At 39.1% G+C, this 18,558-nt stretch overlaps 1 protein-coding gene across 3 annotated transcripts in view; it reads left to right on the top strand.

The window, feature by feature from the left end:
* WDR72 (WD repeat domain 72) overlaps positions 1 to 18,558 on the top strand; it is a 417,276-nt gene that overhangs the window by 160,331 nt on the left and 238,387 nt on the right. For all 3 annotated transcript variants that reach the window (XM_063926109.1, XM_063926110.1, XM_063926112.1), the window contains 3 exons: positions 2,777 to 3,022; positions 13,931 to 14,151; positions 17,434 to 17,629. In XM_063926109.1, coding sequence (XP_063782179.1) covers positions 2,777 to 3,022; positions 13,931 to 14,151; positions 17,434 to 17,629 — 663 coding nt within the window. The remainder of the gene's footprint in view (positions 1 to 2,776; positions 3,023 to 13,930; positions 14,152 to 17,433; positions 17,630 to 18,558) is intronic.

The raw sequence follows: 18,558 nt of genomic DNA, 5'->3' as shown, positions 1-18,558 counted from the left end.
TATAGGATAATGCATTGCCTACTATGAATTATATGGATATTAGAATTCAGTGTGGAGTTACACATCCATACAAAATCCTATGGCTGTAGATCGTATGCCTTTAAACCGGCCACAAAAATGAGGTTACTGTACTTCTAAAATTCAGAATAATGTACAGTAGTGAACACATTTTTCCTTATAATACACACACGTCTTCCCAATAAACACTGAAGTGATAGCTTCCTAATTCATGGTTTTATGCAGCTATGATTTGCAAGATTTTGTACTTATATTAACTTGTCTAATATGAGGATATAGCTTTCTGTTAGGCGACAGAGAAATGACTTTGTGCTAGTTTTAATTATGTGCTTGTTATCTTCTGTTTTTTAAGTTACTGGATCAGTGTCTTCCGATAGTGCAGGATTTAGGATCACATGTTAATCCATAGAGGCTTAAGGCTGTACAAATTGTAAAGGCAGTGAATACAGAATTTACTAAATGTACTATTAAATTGTAAAGTGATTATGAAATGTGGTGTACTTGTAACTGCAGAATAGAGCTTGAAACCATAACTGCTGTGCTAGGCTGGGCTTGGCAGATTAGCATCTGGGTAGTACATTTAATGACTGCCTATTCAAAAGATTATGATTGGCGCTATAGGAGTCAATTAATACAAAATTCAATTTAAAAATGCATATCTATCAATAAGTTGTATAGAAGATGCAGCCAAGATAAAGCAATTGCTAACCATTAAGATAATAAAACAAAACGATTCAATGTTCTGGCACTGTCTCGGCCCAACATAAATATTAATAAATATAAAATTATTTAAAAACTCTGTCATTAAAATGAAATAATATTTTCATATGTTAGTAAAAACGAAAGAGATCAATAAAAACCTGGGGAGCCTCACTGCTATCATTCAGACAGAAGCTACCAGCTATTTATACTGTACCTGTGTTGTGCAATCTAATTATAAAACTGGAAAAACTTGTTAAACAGTACAATGCTAATACTAAATTGATATTCTAAGGATAAGTAAATGTAATATATACTATATATTAGTATAGGGGGGGGGGAGCGGTTGGGGCTAACCCCACCAGTGCCTAACCCTCAGGGCTGCCATCAGAAAATATGGGGCCCAGGACGGACAAAATAAACAGGGCCCCTGCCCCCCCCAAAAAAAATAATTGCCACACCGCTCCACCCCATGTGATATCATACATTGTGACGTTACAAATAGGTGGAGTGTGGCGGACCTACTGGAGTGGTTTACAGCAGAGGTGGGGAACCTTTTTTCTACCGAGGGCCATTTAGATATTTATAAAATCCTTCAGGGGCCATACAAAAATTATCAACTTAAAAATTAGCCTGCCCCCAGTAGATATACCCCCATTAGATATGACCCCTAGTAGCGCCGCTTACACACACACATTAAAAGAAAGAAAAAACACACAATACTCACCATCCACGCTCCTGCTTCCGAACCCTTGCCCTCTGCCTGGCTGTCCGCTCCTCAGAACTATGGGAGAGATGTCATGACATCTCTCCCATAGCACCGCACAGGCACTCACGCACACTGCCAGAGCCGGAGCTCAGGAGTGAGCTCCTACCACTGGCTGCTGCTGAGGGGAAGAAGCCGGGCGCCCGCTAGTAACAGAATATCAGCGGGCGCCTGGCATCTTCCTTGGTTAGATGAGCCAAGGAGGGCCGGATCAAGTGGCTTTGCGGGCCTTATACGGCCCGCGGGCCTGAGGTTCCCCACCCCTGGTTTACAGAGAGCTGATGTGCAGGAAAGACTTGTTTAAAGAAGTTCTCTATGCACACCAGCCTACTGTTGATTCACAGACTGGTACAGCTCTATAAGTACTGGCAGTAGGAGCCAGGGGTGGGCCCCCATCTCTGTAAGGGCCCGGGACACCAGTACCCACAGTCCCCCCTGATGGCTGCACTGCTAACCCTAACCAACCCCCTCCCCTCTCCGTGCCCTTACCTTATCCCCCACCCTGATACTTACCTTCAGGATGTTTGCTGTCAGTGATCCAGCGCCAGTGTCCTGAGTGGTGTCGGGACTCCGGCATCAGTCACATGACCACCAGCATCCCAGCAGTTGGGATGCTAAACGCAACCCAAGTAAACTGTATGATGATACAGTGCTCTCTTTTTGATGGTACTGCTGAAACTTTTTTGGGATAATTTGTAATTCTGAAAATCAGTTTGATAAACAGAAAGAAATCTGTTAAAATTAGAGATGAGTGGGTTCGGTTTTACACGGATTTACTCGACTCTCCTTATTGGCCATCAAACGTCACGTGTTTTGGTTAGCCAATAAGAAAAATCCAGAAAATAAGAAATGGCGATAATTCTGGCGTAAAGAACCGAGTAAATCCAAACCCGCTCATCTCTAGTTAAAATATTTCAGAAATGAAAAAAATAAATATCTGAAGTCTTGTCCATAGTATGGAAGCTGATATAAATGTTGTATCAACTTGTAACTTTAGTTGAAATAAAACTGGTACAGTTTGGAAAGACAATGAAACATCCTAACAGAACTAACTTTATTCTGAAACTTAACTGGCTCCAAGACTATCAGTTTTAACAAATTACATATTTCATCAGTGGTTCTGTCTGAAAACGGAATCCACAATCTGAAAATATTTGCTTATTGTAAACATAAGAAATGTAACAGATAAGAACTTCAATCAATTGTTATTTTCTAGATAGAATGTTTTATATCTGTACAATGCTTACACTTTCATTATATTTGGTTATTCATATGTTGCTTTGTTTTCAATAGAGATACCACTAAAGGTAACAATGACACTTCAGGAAATGTTTGACAGGCATAAATCAATGTCTGAAGGAATCATAGATCACCTCTGTAATCCCGAGGAAGGAGTGGCTTTTGCTGCAATCACGGCATCTCTCTATATCCCTGGCCTTGATAAGTTAGTATGTGGCTGTGAAGATGGCAACATTGTCATTACATTTGCATTGCATGCTGCCAGGGCAAGACTTCTTCGGGACCACCCGTTACTCAGAGGTAATAATAGACAGTGAAGCTACAAATACAACATAAAATATATTAATTCAGGTGCTGTACTAAATGCCATGGTTCTGAGCTGGGGTGCCAGCACTTTTCCAGGTGGTGTGTGGGGGGATTTCATTCTAGCACACACACACACACACACACACACACACACACACACACACACACACACCTATCTATCAATCCAATATATATCTATATACAGTATATATGTATAAATTAATTTCTGGCAGATGTATTAAAAATGTATAAAATAAAGTGATTGCATCAGCAATCATTAAACATCACATGCGCAGTCATTAGAGAGCAGTGAGTGAGTGGTTGTATCGGTGAGGGATCTCTGTCTGAGGATGTGCATGGAGTGTAATGAAATTTGGCTCTCTCCTCTTACAGGTTACATTTTCAGCTGAACCCAGTGAGAAATGGACAGGTTGGGCGGTGCTGCAGATGGAGTTGAGAGGTGCAAGGAGAAGGGAAGGAGGTTTGGGTTTAAGGTGGGGAGAGAGAAGGGATGAAGGGAAAGCTGAGGAGGAAGTGGGGAGCCCGGAGTTACTAGCCACATATAGTGGGGTCAGAGCTGGGTGCAGGGGGGAGGAAGGCCCAGGAGGCAGACGGAGAAGGACTGTGGGGAATGGAGGAAAAGATGCAGCCGGAAAGTGGATTATCTATACCCATAGACTACAAACACACTGCCCGTGGTAAACCTACTGTAGATAACGCCCCACACCCCAGTACATTGACTGGTGCCTATGAAATGGGTTTTTTTTTTGGTGTGCAGGGCACCCCCTTGACCTCCCTCCCCTGTTCCAACAACTGTGGTTCTGAGGCTGCACATGCACCTTAGCTCCCAGGTCCACCAGGTGTGCTCAAAGCATATATGTCTCCTTGAAGCGTCTCATTGCCTTAATCTGTCTAAACAGCACCAGTGTGAAGCATCTACGCTCCACAGTAAGCAGCTGTAAAGTCTAGCTGTTCCATCAGTCTCTATCTGTTGCCCTTGATGCACCTGCTAATGCTGGGTGTCATTACTTATTTAGGTCCAGTGATAGCGATAGGTTCTGATATAAATATCAAGGTACAAAATATTTTTCCTGGTTACTGCTACTGTACATTTAGCTATTTGTCTGACTTGGACCTCATTTGATTGCTGCCTGCTCTGACTGCTTCCTGGTATTAGAATCACCTTTTTACAATTTGATTTCTAGGTACCTACTGTATCTATTTTGAGCTTTTGCCAACAAAACCTGATTTTAATTTGGGTGTTGACCGCTGTTACTCTATAAATATTCGATATTGATTTATTTTATAATCTGATCTTTGTCTTACATGTATTTGTGTTTATTGACTTTTTTGCCAACTAGTTTTGCTAAAATTTTAAATTTGTACAATGCTGTTTTACTGCCATTGCCTGAGTTTGTACCATTGTATAACTTGTATATAAAAAAATAAACAAAAAAACATGGAAATCTGGAACTACTAGAGATAGACAACACACTACCCTGGTGACTTTTGTTAAATGTTACCCGTGTTAAGACATTATAAAGGACAATAAAAAAAATCAGTGGTGTTACTCTCAGTCTGTCATAACTTATATCTGATCAACATGTTATACTTACTCAGATGATTAAGGAATTTTCAATCAGAATGGCTGCACAAAAATTAAATTGGTTTCCTGTGACCACACCTTCTCAAGTCTAACTTCCATCTAAGATCAGGCTGCCAGACAACTTTTCTGGGGACTAGCAAAAATATCAATGCTTTCAAGGAAGTTGCAAATTCAGACATGGCCGTCTGGCTCAGAGGAACCCCTACTTTATTAAAGAATATATACTTCATGGGGTTTCTCAAACATGATATCTTTGAACGTGGGTTGTTTGTACTCTACAGTTCTATCATATTATCTAATTAATTATCCTGATCATCCCTTAAATCCTGGGGTTTCCATTATTAAACAACATAATCCTCAAATCGATTTGGAATAAAATCTGATGTGGTTACATGAAATCAGAATGTTTTTAAAGCTGAATTTTATCTCCCATACGCTTTCCCGTGGCTACTCTTGAATAATTTGTTGGTTATTACCAGGAATATTCTTTTGAACTTTTGCAGTCTCGTAGATTTTATGTCCCATTGATCTGCTTCTCCGATGTATGCCTGAAACGGTAAAAGGTATGCTTATTTTAACAACAAGATAGTAAAATGCAGTTTGAAAGTACTGTACAGATAATTTTGGGAGGGGTTTAAAAAAGTTATCAACCTCTCCTATCAGAACAGATTTTTTATGTAAACCAAAAAATATAAAAAAAATTGGAGTAACACACAGTAAAGAAAAATAAATAAATAAAAATGCCAGTACACACATCTAAGCACTATGAATACTGATAGTTAAAATTATTTTGATAAACCCTTACAGCTAACATGGAGTATAAGTGAAGTTCTTAGCACAAATTTGGCCAAATATGTGGGCATATCCACCGCGTCCATGCGAACTTCATTTAGATGGGTCCCTAACATCTCAAATTCTAACACATATAAATGTATCTAGGTCTTACCTTTAAATAGAGCCCATTCTAATACTTAGCAACCAAAAAATATATCAGGCTTACATTCTTCAGCAATTATGGAGGTCTAAAAAAAAATCACATTTGAAAATAAATAGCCCTTACCTCTGATCTCTATAGTCAGATTAATGGAGCCCATGTTTTCACCCAGGTAGTTCTTTGTGGTCCTACACTCTAATATTAATCAGGAAAGGATATTAACTAGAACTCTAAAAGGCAATATAATGTATGCTGTTCCTCAATATTTTGTGAATTACACAGTTTAGTCATTAAATTCAAAAGTTCAGACTATAATTTGGTTCCATGTACTTGTTTTAATATTTTATTTTTTAATGATTGAATGTAGGAGTCATATAATTAGAATTCATGAGATAGACATACAGATGTGTCCTGATACATCTAGCCTCAATACACCATGCACAGCGGGATGCCTGCCGTGAGAGCGCTGGCAGTTCCTGGGCATCCATTCTAACATTGGGCATCTTTTTTTTTTTGCCTAAAATGCGTCTTATTTGCATCGCTATGTGAGTAAGAGTAAGACACACAAACAGACTCTGGAGCTTGCTTATATTCTGTGTGCAACTGCGGTTATATCTGCATACAAAATGTTTTGTTACAGTGCTTTCCTGGAAAACACTGTAATTTTGATCAGCAGAGTATTTTTGTGCATCTTACAGTATTCACATAGTAATGCATATAAGATGCATTTTTTCGGGAAAAAATGCATAAAAAGATTCTTTCAGGACTACAGTAGGTGCAACTAGAAGGGCTGTTTAACGTGACTGTAGCAACTATGTAGGAGAAAACATCTGTACAGTTCAATAACAGCTTAATTATATCCAAGTGTAGGAATACCAAACAAGTAACAGGAATGCATATGGAGAAGGATCGGTGTGAAGTGGCTACATGCTATATAAACAATATTTATGAATGGTGAAGCTAGCCTTTATCATCCAGATCAAATACCCAACTTGGTGCACCCATTTCCCTTAATTTAATATAAGGGCCCGGATGTAATTGCTTGCGAGACGACCGGCGCTCAGAGACTCCGGCCGAACTCGTACGTTTTTTTAAAGCAGTAAACATTTTTAAAGCAGCCTCGGAGATCCGTCCGTCTCACAAGCCATTACATCCGGACCATTACATTTATTAAGTGCTAAAGTATTTACAGCCTCCAAGTCCCACCTATCACAGCAGAGATATACTAACAAAGCAAGTCACCTGGAGGGTGCATCAGGGTTCTTTTAGCAGCAGCTTCAGGTCACAACCTCCATGAAAAAAACACTGACATATGTGAAATTTCATTTGACATTTTGCCACTGAGAGGCAGACCACAGTATAAAGCAACTGAAAAGCCATTTTACCAATTGCCTGAAAGGGAAGCAATGTTTTTTATTTAAAAAAACGAAATGATTTCTTAATATATGTTTGTCCTATGTTCACACCTTGTCCAACAGATCAAGATATCTTACGGTTAGGGAGGAGTTTCCAACTCACCTCATGATATAACCTGGAGTTTCTTTAGCAGGTCACACCGCCAACTGTTTTAAGCCTGTCTCCCTGTTTTTGGAGTATCACTTTCCGTTGCAAAAATATACGTCTCACATTGAATCGATATAGCATTTTTGCAATGTAATGTATTTATGCTTTATTGACTCGTATTCTCTATACAATTTTGGTATTTAATATCATTGTCATAACTATGGCACATCTTGTCCACCTCCTCTTGTGTGGCAACCGTTGTTCTGATTTTGGTCTTTATTATGTTATTATATATAATGCACTTTTGCACATTGTTCAGGATTGAATGTCCATCAATATTGGCACAACGGTTTTGTTACCCAATTGTACTGCATTCTTGTCAACCTACCAATAAAGTAAGTTTAAAAGTAAACTGGGCTGTCCTTCACAAGATTTAGTTAAATGCCACTGATAAAAAAGAAAAATCTTTGAAAGTGCTATTGGCACTCAGTCAATTACGTTATCCCACTGTCACCTCAGTAAAAGAGAGTTCCAAGGGCATCATATTTGGTGCACATGTACAATCTGAACAGATTTAGGGGGGAATTCAATTAGCACTAAAGTCAGACCAAAGCCAACACTTAACTTAGAATTTTGGGGGGCCTGCAGAGGTTCTTAAAGAATCCCCTATAAGTGCCCTATTTTTGCAGCAATGAAAACACACAGGTCCCTGAACTTGTCCCTGATCCTATGTGTTTTTGCGAGAAAACAGACCTTCCCCCCCACCCAAAAAAAAAAAAAATAGATTGTGGTAAAGTCCCATTTTTACAGGCCGAAAAATTATTGGGGCTAATTAAATTCCGCTCATAAAGTGATCGAGTGGAATAAAAAATATTTGTAAATGTATTCATAATTTGCCGGCAGCAATTTCAAAAGAGAGGAAAATTGTCAACCTCACATATATACAAAATGTCCACAATATTGGAAATAGCACTAGCTAAATATAAAGACCGTAGTTCACATTTAAACCTAAATAGAAAAATTATTTACAAATCAATAAACTCAATAATAAAATATAAGCTGCTGTAAGTATGCTTCAAAAAGTGCAAATTAGCATCAATAGCTGTGATCCTTTGCTTCTAATATATACTGTATAAGTAGTGCACCTTTTCTAAACACATTAAGAGTATTTGCTTGAATGTAGAGTACAGTAGCTTATTAAAATATTTTATTTTATACACACACGCTCGCAGACAGACGTACTTATATTTTCTCTTAAAAATGTATATACATAGAACCCCTAGATCCCAAATTTGTCTTGTTAATCAGGCTCAGTGGTGCAAGTAGAATTGTTTTCTTAGTGGTACTGATAGTAAAAATGGGTGTGGTCACGTGTCATGATGGGGAGTGGTCACATAAAACTAGGGGAGTGGCTACATGACAATAGGGGCATGGCCATATTATGCCACACACATAATGCCCCTTACACATTATGCCAAATACCGTAATGCTTATTACACATTATGCCACACACTGTAATGATTATTACACATTATGCCACACCCCATAATGCCCATTACACATTATGCCAGACACCGTAACACCCATTACACATTATTCCACACACCGTAATGCCTTACATATTATACCACACACCGTAATGCCTATTACAAATTATGCCACATACAATTATGTTACTGACACCATTTTATGTCACACACACAAAAATACCCCTTATAAATTATGCCCCAGTTGTGGGCTGGTGGTACTGAGTACCAAAACCATATTTCTTAATGGTACTCTGTACCACCCCGTACCACCTTACTTTCAGCACTGATCAGGCTTTAGTATTGTTTTAGGACAATTCAGCCCCAGCATGTCAAGCACAGACTACTCCCCCAGCACACTAGAAGAATGATAGCCCTCTTTTCTAAATTTAGCTCTTACATTTTCAATGGGAAATCCTGGTATTTGGAGAAAAAAATAGTCTCACTTCACAGTCATTTAACAACTGCCATAGGAATGGATGGGGGGGCTGTGATTGGTCAGAGCATGTCAACTGTGCTCTGCTGTGGAGGGGAGATATAACACATGGGGATATGTACTAAGCCTTGGAGATTGATAAAGTGGAGAGAGATAAAGTACCAGACAATCCGCTCTTAACTGCCATGTTACAAGCTGTGTTTGAAAAATGACAGAAGCTTATTGCTTGGTACTTTATGTCTCTCCACTTTATCACTTTCCAAGGCTTAGTACACATGCCTACATTTATTCACTAACAACCCTCCTCCCACCCCAACAATATATACATTTACAGAATTCTGATCTTAAAATCTAAAAGGAAGTGGTAGACATGACATACATACTGTATGGGTAGAGGAAAGATGGGAGGAGAATGGTTAACTGGTACAGTACATTGTAGATTTCAGCCATAAAATCTTGAGGCTGGCACACTCTGATATTTTGAGAAGCGTTCATAAATATATTGTGGGAAAACAGTTTAAGAAAATATTAATACGTTTGGAGGATTGGAAAGGGTGGTGTGGAACATTGTTGGAGATTAGTGTGATTTACAATATGAGTCTTCTACATAAGTATTTCAGATGTGGTTTTAAAACCTCTAAAGAATATTTCCACTCAACAATGCATAACAATGTTAAAACTTAACAACTATTAATTCAAATAAAGACCAGAAGACAGTGATTATGGAAAACTAAAACTTGTTCTGTTAAAAACAGTTTTTATTACTAAAATTGCATTCAGTTTTTCGATAAAATACAATAAATGCATTGTAGCAGAGTAAAGCACAAGCACACAGAGTAGGCTAATGACGTTATTCAATAACCAACATCCAACAAATTAAGGGGGCTATACCACTCACCTCTGTGTGATATGGTCACCAACTAAGTGCCTCCTCCTAAACATTAACTTATGTAAGCTTGAACCTCCCTTGCAGGAAGTTTCTGCATTCCTGACATTGCCAAAATATAAATGCCAACTACATTCAACCAAATATGTATTATTGTGGCTACTTTTTGCCATGTTTCACTGCCCCACACAAATAAGGAGACAAACAGCGGAAAAAAAATCTCACACATCAACCAAAAATGGGTAGGGAGGGAACATTTTCTGTCAGTAAGAGATCAAATAACTCCCTCCCCCAGAATAAACAACTTTTGCTAGGCATACATGCTACAGTTATCTGGCCAAACTACCCGATATCAGCACATACAGATAATTGTAGCATGCATGCGGCCAACAGATCCAAAAATATTGATCAGTTGGACATACTGAATTGTTCAGCATGTCCGTCCGACGTGATATTTTCTAAATGTCTGGTTGGCCGCACTGGGCAGTATATGCCCTTCCATGGCTGATGATGGACATTTCTCTTGTTCCTTCACATGGGAAGGAACAGGGAAATGTCTCTTCCCCGGAGGCCGAGCGCCGATATCAGGTGACATACACTGTGATAGATCTCACAGTGTAGGTCCCGGATATCTGCCCTCGCATGCCCAGTATTTTCGATAAGGCAACCCCTTAACTCTAATTGGCCAGCTGATTCTGGCAGCAACAATTCTTTTAACGCTTTCACACCCAGACATTGTTGGAAGACCCCTATTCCGCCTTGTGGATTTATTTTTCTTCTTATTTACACAGCTTTTAGATTTCTTTAAATGGAATTGGGAACCCATGTGGGAATTTGCAAAGTGGTAGGATAACAAATGGGAATACATACTATATATGTAGAATGTTCTTTTTGATATTAACTATAAGACATTATTGTAAGACAAAAAGAAAACTTATCCAAGAACTGTGATTTTGGCGTACATCTTGAAACAAGCTAACTGAAGTAAACTCAGTTGCCTGTACTAATGTTTGACTACCAGAATGTAACATTAACTAACATTTTAACTCAGTGGTAAAATCATTATTGAGGAAATGTATCAAACTTTGCAGACAAAGGGCCTGAATCAGGTTGGATCGCAATAAGCGTTCCAACCGCAAAAATTATGAAAATGATGCGGGCGCATGCACAGCGGCTGTCCTGCGCATGAACCTGCATTTTCTGTGAAAGCCAGCCGAAAATGAGAACGCCTCTGCCAGTCAATCAGGCAGAGGCATTTGCAGGGCGGGGGCGGCAATGCTCCATTTCCTAGGCAGAGACAGAGCGTTGCAGCAACGTGGCATCAAAATGGGGGGCATGGTGACTTGAACGGGGGCATGACATTGGCGTGGTTGCATAACATCACATGCAGCTGCCACGATCAGAAAGATGGCGGCAGGCCTCCTGCGCTGGCAGGAGGCAACCCTACTTTTTATGATCAAGCAGAAATTGCAATGCGATTGCAAATTCTGCTTGATTGAGGTGGGGGGAGTGGCGGTCAGCATGCTGGGTGGCCATGCCCTGTGATGGGCGGCCACCAGCATGCGTTCACAAGGATTGCAAATTCTGTTACTTAAGTGTAGAGAGGAGGGTTGTGTTTTTCAGCACTAATCAAGATTGATTTACTACTATATGAAAAACAAAATTGGACAATTAAATGATGGGTAAATCCCTAGATATGTCCTCTTGGTGGTGCACCCAGAGTCAGAGAGCTATCAGAAACAGGAAAGGAGAAAAGAAGACTCTTATTTGGGCACACTCTTCGTTATTAAGTCAAAATGATAATCAAATGTCAAGACTAAAACATAACTTTTACTAATTTATCGAATAAAATTAAGTGTGTATCCAACAGCTTTGGGACAGACTCATATGACAAAAACATCATATATCTAAAAACAAGGTATGTTCTGATCCATCTGTGCAGATAATAGTCATAGACAAGAATGTAGACATAATCAGTTTTACTCCCATCTTCCTGTACAAACACACTTGTGTTTGTGTTAATAAGACCTTGATAGGTCGATCAACTTATGGGAAGCCCAAAGCACCGGACTAAAGTGCCTCGGATACATGATTCAACTATTCAGCAATAATAAAATCCATGCATATTCTCATTTCTCACCTTTCTTTGTTTAATCATGCTCACTTACAAGAGACAAGATTGCCAAGTAGTTTAGAAGGAAGTACTAAGGCTGGTGATCCTGCTGTTATAGTTATGTCAGAATGAGTTATTACCACCTTCCTACTACACTCAGTATTCCCTGGAGGTCTCTCTTCCAGGTACTGACCCAGCCCACCAACGTTTGGCTTCCAAGAACAGATGAGATTGGACATATGTGTTGAGGTGTGGTAGTAGAGAGGCAGCCAATATTCCCAACTCACTAATGAGAGTGCACCTGAATGTACCCTGAATGGGTTAATGGATTTAGTTAGATTCAAGAGCAATGAGATAGACAATAGAAAAGAACGTGGATCTGCTGTCAACGTTATTCAGAGGTACGTGTCCCCAAGTCTACTGACATGGGGTTGTCTCTCTGAATCGTGGATGAGAGTCCACTGAATAAGTGTAGGGAGAGACTAGAGTAACCAAGGTAAGATAATTTGGTATATATCACAGTGCAACACTGCTGTGAACCGCATAAGTTAGTATTAAAACACACTGGATTTGAACGAGATTGTTTAAATCTGAGAAACGATAAGTATCTACCGTGAGTAATCCCTAGGCAACCTGCTATTTCTTTTCTTATACCGTATGTTGTACAGATATCTGTGCCACTCAGAGATGCAGATATAGGGCAAAAATAAATGGGGTAATACCATCAACGATAAAGCACACATTATTTGTTATGCGTAGATTTAAACAGTTAATTAGGTTATTTATTCGGTTTATTAACAATTAATTGGATAGATTGTTAAACCTCTTACCCATATATACTGTAGAGCAGCCCTGAGCAGCCTGCTGGATCAATTTAATACTTTGTCCTGATTAGTGGAGAGACGGCCCCACATAAGAGTGGAAGAAATGCTGTATGTTATATTGATACCTATGCAGCTCATAAGGTGCTGGTGTTGGGCAAAAGGGAAATGAGATGGTGATGTCAGCAATAACAAGGCATTGCTGGATATACACAGTATTCAACAGTTAATTAGAATGATTAACCCTGAATGTTGATACTCAAAATAGAGAAACATAGAAAAAAATACAAGAGTAACAAAGAGCTTAGACAAAGAGATACATGCTATGCAAAAAAGTACATGCAATATTGTCATAATACCACTAAACCGTAGTGTTGCCAGAGTACCAGGTCCTGGGTATGTCCGAGTAATTGCAGCTGGAGCGTGGGTGGTTCAGTGAGTGAGGTCCCTTGGAAAACGCATTTCGCCCATTTGATGGGCTTGTTCACTTCCTTTCCTGTTTCTAAATTCTGCTACTTAGCAGAATTTGCAATCCTTACCAAATAAGGCCTGATTCAGGTTGGATTGCAAATTCTGTTAAGTAGCAGAATTTACACTCCTTGTGATCGCATGCTGGGGGCTGCCCAGCATGCTAAAGGCCCAAAGCACAGAAGTTGCGCATAGCAACCAATTCACTTCTGTTATTTTGTAGACTGTTCTAGATAAATGATAGCTATGGACATCTTCTCTACTTTATTTCTCTCTAGGGTTTGATACATCTCCCCCAATGTCTCATTGTATTTCTCAGTCATGCGTGTTTAGATGGAGTCAGTTACCTATTAATCTATTCATATACATATGTAGATTAAATAGAAACATTTTCTAGCTTTTGTAAAATTAAGGTGTTATATGTATAAATAGGGGGCGGGGTTTCATCTTATCATTTTATTTTTAATTAAGTTTTTTGTTTTTTATGACGCAGCCATTAACCTGATTTGAGGGGCATGTATAAATGTTGGGAGGCATGCATTAATTAATTAACTGTAAAAAATGTGTCTTGTACCAACGTGTTATCAGCTAATATATCTTTGCCCATAGGTTCATTGCTACACAAAATATTTGCAGGCCATTACTGCAGTGTAACAAGTTTACTTTATCCACATGAGCGGTCGGAGAAGTTTGATCCAAGTTGGCTCATTTCTGGTGATCAGAATTCATCTATAATTTGGAGAGACGTGTTCACAGGAGAAATATTTCACAAGTTCACATTACAGTCCGGATCAATACTGAAACTACTCGTTTCCCCGTGTGATTATAAAGTAAGAACATTGATTTTAGTCATAACTACTTTGAAATCCTCTCCTCTGGGAGGTCCCCAAGGGCAGATAGAGGTGGGAATTGTGAGTGGGGAGTGTCTCACAGTTTGCATAACTGTGGTGTCTGCAATTATCTGTGAGAGGCAGGGCCATGTTAACTTAAAATAATTCATTTGCTTATAGAGGCCGTTCTACTCTTCCAGGAGTGCAGGAGAACTGCCCATAATTAGTCTCCCAGTCATTCTGGAACAGTGGGCAAGTACAATATGGGATAAATACTATTATTTCTTTAAATCTTTAAGTGGTTAGATGTATTTGCTTGGACAGTACATTAACATTATATATATATATATATATATATATAAACACACAAATATTTCTCTCAAATTGTGTTTTATGGTCTGAGCAGTGATATTCGGTTTTAATTATTGATTAAGGCACCTTTGTTTTGGCACAGTTAAAAATAATTTAAAAAGACAGCTTTAGGTCAGCTACAGCTGACATTTAAAAAAATGCCTGACCTTTTGAATAAAATACATAGAACTCTGACAGACAGTTAACACGCAACACAAAAGTCTCTATCCTGCAGTGGAAAATATCTACAGTATGTACTTTTAAAGATAACTGTCAAAGGAGCTGCCTATCTAAACAAATATTTCCTTTTTTTAATATAATCTTTTTTCGTCCTACCTTGCATGGGGAAAGTCAATGCCAGTGTGCTATCTAGTGGTTGAGGATGGTTTACTTGGAAGAACATTGCTATACAATGGGGGTTCATTAAAGAAAGAAACAAAAGGACCAAAAATATATATTTATATAATGTTTCCCATTGTCACTTTTACATATTAGTAATTGTCCCAGAAGATGACCCTAACCATTATTCATCTACTATATTTCTCCTGGGTACTTGGATACTTAATATACATTCTTTAAGTAAGGATCTTAGGCCCTGATTTATCAAGCCCTGGAGAGTGATACATTTCACAGTGATAAAGTACCAACCAATCAGCTCCTGTCATTTTTCAACGCTGGTGCAACAGATGTTTATAGGTGTATATGCGCAACAAAACTTGGTAGGCAGCTACAGGTGTGCAAAATAGAAGTGTATCCCACACATCAACAGAACTAGTACATATAGGCAGAAATAGTGCACATACAAAAAAAGCGCTCACCAATTACCATGATACCCCATATGTGACATGACGGACATAATGATAAGAAATAAATACATTCACCCTTAATAGGATGGTAATCTTCAATGGTAAAACAGATGGAATTGTAATTTTCTGGAAAATCCTTTCCTTCACATGCAGGGCACAGGTAGGACTGATTGATCCTTAATTGACCTGAAACAAAAAGTACCTCTTTTCCCAATATGAATGAGAATGGTAAGAGGTACTATAGCCCGACACCTTCAAAATGGCGGCTGAATTTACGTATTGTCTCGCAAGTGACGGCGCAGAGGGGCGAGACAACGCGTAAATTCAGCCGCCATTTTGAAAGTGTCGGGCTATAGTACCTCTTACCATTCTCATTCATATTGGGAAAAGAGGTACTTTTTGTTTCAGGTCAATTAAGGATCAATCAGTCCTACCTGTGCCCTGCATGTGAAGGAAAGGATTTTCCAGAAAATTACAATTCCATCTGTTTTACCATTGAGGATTACCATCCTATTAAGGGTGAATGTAATTATTTCATATCATTATGTCCGTCATGTCACACATGCGGTATCATGGTAATTGATGAGCGCTTTTTTTGTATGTGCACTATTTCTGCCTATATGTACTATTTTTCAAACGCTGCCTGTAACATAGCAGGAGCTGATTGGCTGGTACTTTATCACTGTGCAATTTATCACTCTCCAAGGCTTGCTAAATCTGGGCCTTAGTGTTGTATTTAGCATAGTGATTTGTTTGTCTTTGTTTTCACTACTGCCACCAGTAATAACCGTTATGGCGTTAATAGAATTTTTTTATTTTTTTTATTAGATGAAGCATTATTCTTATTTTAACATTGTTTTTATTTTTGTAAACCATTTTAATTTGTGAAGAATGTGCACTGTAAGCCCAATATGGCATATGTGCACAACAAATTCTTGCACACCCATTTATGTAGATGCATTTTGCACTTTAGCCTCCTTAAGCTTATAGAGTTGGAACGAACAATGGAGAGTGTGCACAAGTGTGCACCGAGGGCAGAAAGGGCATGTACACACAAATGCGTCTCATGCATACCAAATATGTATATGCACCTATCAGGCTGTGGATCACATGTGGGTAGTAAACCACCAGTTCAAGAGGCACACTGATGGTGACTGCCCGTGCCAGCTGCTTCTGATTCTTTGAATGTGTCTTGACCCCTCTCACATTATTTGTGGCGCTGCTGTGACCTCTTTAAATTATTTGGCACTTGCAATCAGTCTGCGAAAGGAAAGTAGTCTCCCATTTAAAAAAATATTTATGTTTAAATAAATTCAGTTATTATTTTGTTTTGTATTTGGATCTGTATAATTGTATTTTATATGGTAATGTGACTTAGTATTTATTAAGAACATTGCCCAGATACAGTCTTAAGTGCATTATATTTCATTTAAGTATTATGTTGTATACAAATAGTATTTATGACTACCAATTACAGACGTACGCAGGAACCAGAAAAAGGGGTGCCACAATAGTGCCAAGCATTAGACTGCCTCCATTCTCCCCACTGGGACATACACTACTCACTTGGGTCGCCCCTTGGAAGGTGGGGGCATGTTTGAGGTCATTGCAGCTCCACATTCGCCTGCTTCTGCCATGACTATGCTACCACTGTCAATACAGTCCTCCTGGTGTAAAAATGTGCATATACAACTGTTTTAAGATCTCATCAACCTTGTATGAATGCCATTTTTCTCTTCTAGTGTAAAACTGGTGCATATGATATTTTTAAATATATGCCCTGCTTTGTATGGTGCATTTTTAACACAATTTGTTCCTGTATATTTGGCACAAAAATTGCACCCAACTCTACATGAGCCCCAAGTGGGCAGTTATGTACATTTGCACTCATTGAAAGCGCATGGATTTGTGATTTGTAAATGACATTTAATAATTTGATAGGTTTCATTCTTCTCTGTTAACTTATTTCTAGTATAATGACCCTAACGAATCATCCAAATACAGCAAGTCCTTGTGCTTTTTTGACTGAATCCATTGACATAGCTATCAAAGCAGGTAGATAGCTACAGAACTATTTATATCCTATTCATATGCTGTCATTATGTTTTCTCTTTTTCACTCACAGATAAAATTGTTCCAGAGCATATATTGTGTGTGTAGCGATAATTCAGTGGCGCTTCTAAATCTACAGGAGCGAATTTGCTTTTTCCATGCTAGAAAACATCTATTTCCTGTAAAGACAATGAAATGGCACCCCATAGAAGAGGTTCTGGTTGTTGGCTGTGAAGATGACTCTGTATATGTGTGGGAAATTGAAACAGGTACCTTTAGATTTTTAATACCTCCATCACATTATATTTTACAGATTTTGTGTTTAACTAATGTTTCTAATATTCTGGTTAAAAAACAATTTGATTTATGCAGCACTACCGCTGCTGCTGCTGAAACGAACTCCGAAGAGATAAGTATTGAAGAAATGGGTGCATGCTGTGCCTTGTGGACCATCTACACCCAGGAACCCATGTGCAATGCACCCAATATAAATTTGCCCCTGCATAATAGGTCTGTAATTACTGATTGGCCAGGATGGCACTTGCTAGTAGTGGTGTTGAGTGGGAGGAGTGCCCGGCACAGCCACCCACAATTGTAACCCCTGGGGGTTCTGCAACTTCCTGGCATTGGGGAAGGCTTTCCGCAAATCTTGGATACCCTGAATGTACACTCATGTTAGCCAATTTGCAGCAGATTAGAGTGCAGCACACAGCAGTGTGCCTGAGCAGAGTAAAATGGCGCTGATTCCTGGCTGCGGTGCCCTAATATAGAGAATCCAATACCCATGAGAATCTGACGTCTGGAGGATGATGTTTTGCCTTGAAGTGGTATCTGAGCCATTGGGAAACCCCTGAGCCGCAGCTCTGGTAGATCCCAGAAGTTCGGAGCAGTTCGGATTCCAGGTAATCCGAACCGCTCATCTATACTTTCAGCACAACAGGTAATACACCTAAATAGACTAAATACTCTTCCAACTCAACTATATGGATATCTGCCCCTTAATGTCTCTGGAACAAATATCTACTGCACAATGCCACACACAGCCTCCTGGGATTAATGTGTTCTTCTCAACGTCCCTGCCTTTTGTCTGGACAGGCACCTATCTGGCTGCCCCTTGGCCTTATGTTGCATGTTGTACTGGGAAAGGGTTGCCACATCATTATTCACTCATATATAGCTTGTCCTAGTATCAAGTCAA

The sequence above is a fragment of the Pseudophryne corroboree genome, chromosome 6 (assembly GCF_028390025.1).
Source record: "Pseudophryne corroboree isolate aPseCor3 chromosome 6, aPseCor3.hap2, whole genome shotgun sequence".
In the NCBI taxonomy this organism is placed as follows: Eukaryota; Metazoa; Chordata; class Amphibia; order Anura; family Myobatrachidae; genus Pseudophryne; species Pseudophryne corroboree.
Note: the sequence above shows the minus strand (reverse complement) of the source record. Positions and strands in the feature narration are given on the sequence as shown.